Genomic DNA, 3,794 nt, shown 5'->3' with positions numbered 1-3,794 from the left:
AAAACTCATTTTGAGTGTCAGCTGTGAAATGCAGTCAAATCAAAATTTGTTTGAAGCTGCTCTAGAGCAGTGTGTTCGTTCCTGAACTATAGAGTCGATGTTACTGGGAATCACTAAAAACTGCAGGGTTTTTTTGGGGTGCATCTAAGTCTGGGGTGATGCAAGAATCAAGCGCTAGGGGAGTCTGTGAGTGTCTTGGTGGTGTTATTGGCTGCTCATTTGAATGCAAATCTAAAGGTTTTGAAGTCGCGGCTGACGTCAGGAGGGCTTGGTTATACCTTTGCCACCACCACCTTGACAACAGACTCACATCATGTTTGATTGAAGCACGTCAAGGACTACGTCGCGTGACCCGGAGCTCCTTTTGGACTATTACACTTCCAGATAAATAGTATTGAAGAAAAAGTTTTTGAGTCGGGCCTTGGATCCAAGTGATATTTGGCTTGATGCATGGCTGGCATGTTGCCTTAAAAAAAGTTATTTTAGGGGTTTCTTCCAAATCATGTACGTTGGATACCTTTTGGAGAAAGAGGCAAGCATGTATCACCAAGGAGCGGTTCGTCGATCTGGCATCAGTCTTCCACCACAGAACTTTGTTTCCACACCTCAGTATTCAGATTTTACAGGATACCATCATGTGCCCAATATGGAGACACACGCACAGTCGGCAGGGGCATGGGGCGCTCCTTATGGCGCTCCGAGAGAGGACTGGGGCGCCTACAGCCTCGGACCTCCAAATTCTATTTCTGCACCTATGAGCAATTCATCTCCGGGACCAGTTTCCTATTGCTCGCCCGATTATAACACCATGCACGGCCCTGGATCGGCGGTTCTTCCTCCGCCACCTGAAAATATTCCTGTGGCCCAACTATCCCCAGAGAGAGAAAGGCGTAATTCCTATCAGTGGATGAGCAAAACCGTCCAGTCGTCATCAACCGGTAAGGCCAATAAATGTCTTTTCTGTAGCATAACAAGGCCGAAATGTCTGACAGACCGCAAAAAGGCGCAGCACAGTGGATAATTATAAAGTTACAACATGTAAATTGCGAAAATTGGAAGGTGTTGAAGTCAGTGATTGGAAAAATGAAAGTTCAAAATGACAGACATGTTTCCTTGCTATATATATATATATATATATATATATATATATATATATATATATATATATATAATGACAAAAGTTTATATTATATATGAAGAGTTCAGATGCTAAAAACTCTAAATGCTGGAATTTTCCTCTGAGTATTTTTAGTGTATTCCAGTAAATATGTTGAGAAAAACGCTCCTTTTAGAAGGAAATTTCAGACAGCACTTAGAGGGTTAATCTAAATTTACTCTAATTGTATACCGAAAAAAATAAATAGTGTAATTAATGTAATAGTTTTTAAAATTTTGCTTTGATATTTTATATACACAAATTGTGCAAAATGCAACATGGGGAAAAATATTAACATTGTATCAGGCAGGCCTAATTGAACATCTGACAAAACTGCATGCCATTTTAAATAGTTTTACGCATGCCAAGCTTCACATAACATTTCTAATGCTCTCACTAATTCTGATATTTTTATATCAGTTTATTTCCCGAGAATGTTTGAAAAAAATCGCATGGGAAAATGCTTCACAAAATGAAGGTGTTGGGAATTGGCGCCAGGGTCACTTGTAATGCTAATTTGCGACTCCCGTAAACAAGATGTGAGGTCTACTTTCCTGTTACATTGTCTCAGGTTTTGAGGGTTATCTGTCATATTCAGGCGGCGACTTCTTTCAACACCTTTTTCACTTTGATATGCAGCAGCTCGTCTTCCTCTGTCTCTGTTCTTGAGGGTTATATTACCTCAAAGAGCGACAAATTTCACAGCATATAAATTTCTGCTGTCTCCGGCGCACAGACTAAAATATCTTAAAGAAAACAACTGCTTACAGAGTCACACGTCCTAACTGTAAAAGACAACTTTGTGTGTTCAGTTGTGCTTTTTTTAAAGTAATGTTTTGGAAATTAAACATTCAGTAAAACATTTGTAGTTTGCTTCATCAAGCTTTCACCGAGTTTGCCGCTAAACTTAATATTAAAACATTTATATTTATATAGTTTTATTTTCGAGGTTGGATGCATATCAAACAAGTGCAGCCTGCTCTTGGTTTGAGGAAAGGATTTTTGATGTTATCTCCTGGTAATTCTTTGTAGGACGTATGTTGTCTCTTAACACATCAATGGCATTTGGGTAAAGTCTTTGCATCTCTTTGTTCTGCAGTTTGTCAAAAAAATCTCAGCAAAGAAGATCAGAAGCTCAATTTGCATATCGGGAGATGTGATCTTGGTTTATAGTAGGCTGCTATTGACCGAATATTTAAGAGTTTTTATGAATTATAGCTAAAGAAGTTATTGGTACAGTTATTCTGAAATCAGCAGTGATTAATGATTCAATTGCTAATGCAACGATACATAATTATTTAATTGTGAATGCAACAATAAATGATTAGGTTAATTATATCAATTACATTATATATAAATTATGGCATTGCAATTTTTTTTATTTGCTATGTTGCTTGGTGATTATTTTTTTGCTTATTCTTTCTGTCTCAGCAAGTATGGACTTATGTATGCCTTTCGCAACGATTTCTTCGTTTTGCGCAAATTTTTTCATGACTATTGGTTTTATTTTCAGGCAAAACGAGAACGAAGGAGAAATACCGAGTGGTATACACAGATCACCAAAGGCTAGAGCTGGAGAAAGAGTTTCATTTTAATCGCTATATCACAATCAGAAGAAAATCCGAACTTGCTGTAAACCTCGGGCTTTCAGAGAGACAGGTAAATATATCTTTTTCATTCATATTTTTACTTTTCAAATAATCTCACTTGTTGAAAACATAAATGTTGGTTCTCTAATGCTTTATCTTGTCCCCCTTACAGGTTAAGATCTGGTTTCAGAACCGCAGAGCTAAGGAAAGGAAATTAATCAAAAAGAAATTGGGTCAGTCTGACGGAAGCGGAGGGTCAGTGCACAGCGACCCAGGCTCCGTCAGTCCTCTACCGGTACCAGGGTCACTGAGTCCTTCAGATATACACGGTTCTCTGTATCCAGCACAAATGAACGCCTTGCCGTCCATGAGGAACATACAGCAAGTTACTGTCACTCAGTGAACTCGAACTTGGATCATCCAACTTTAACTGAGCACTCCAACACGCTGAAAGGACAGAACCAAACGTGGTCAAAAAGGATTACAAACTATTAATGAATAAATGAATGAATAAATAAATAAGAGGCGTGGGTTGTGGATTACAACCGAAGAATCACGTCTGAAATGCGACGAAATGCTGGAGGCTCTTCAAATATTGTTTTAATAGAATAGTTTTTAAAATTAAGAAAAAAAAACTACAAAAACCTTGTTCGTCTGATCCAGAGACTAAATAGGCTATTTTAATGGTTTGTGTTTTCTCGAATAAGATATAAATATCTTTTTTCTGTATGTGGTGAGTGTATCTAAATGTTTGTTTGTATATAAAATGAGAACTACAGGTACGGAGTTTCATGGGACGTGTAATGATCCTTACCCTGGAACTGTTAAACTTTTATTGTCTGTGAAAACCAATGACCTGCGATGTCAGGCTGTTTTATGCGCCAGTTTGTGTCCAAAGCGCACGTCGTTCACTTTCTTTTCACAGGGGTGATGTGCAGGTGTCACATACCAGATACGGGTATAACGTTTGATTTCAGCAATGTGTAAATAAATGTTTTGCAATAACTTTTATTGTGTCTTCATGTATCATTAAACAAATGGCAATAGCA

General features: G+C 37.9%; 1 protein-coding gene across 1 annotated transcript; it reads left to right on the top strand.

Moving 5' to 3' along the window:
- Window positions 1-302: 302 nt before the first annotated feature.
- On the top strand, window positions 303-3,794 carry cdx4 (caudal type homeobox 4). The gene is given in 3 exon segments (NM_131109.3): window positions 303-938; window positions 2,670-2,815; window positions 2,918-3,794. Coding segments are annotated over 3 exon segments (813 nt in total). The 5' UTR covers window positions 303-502; the 3' UTR covers window positions 3,149-3,794.

This window comes from Danio rerio, chromosome 14, assembly GCF_049306965.1.
Source record: "Danio rerio strain Tuebingen ecotype United States chromosome 14, GRCz12tu, whole genome shotgun sequence".
Classification (NCBI taxonomy): Eukaryota; Metazoa; Chordata; class Actinopteri; order Cypriniformes; family Danionidae; genus Danio; species Danio rerio.
The sequence above is the reverse complement of the archived record's forward strand: the minus strand, read 5'-3'. Positions and strand labels throughout refer to the sequence as shown.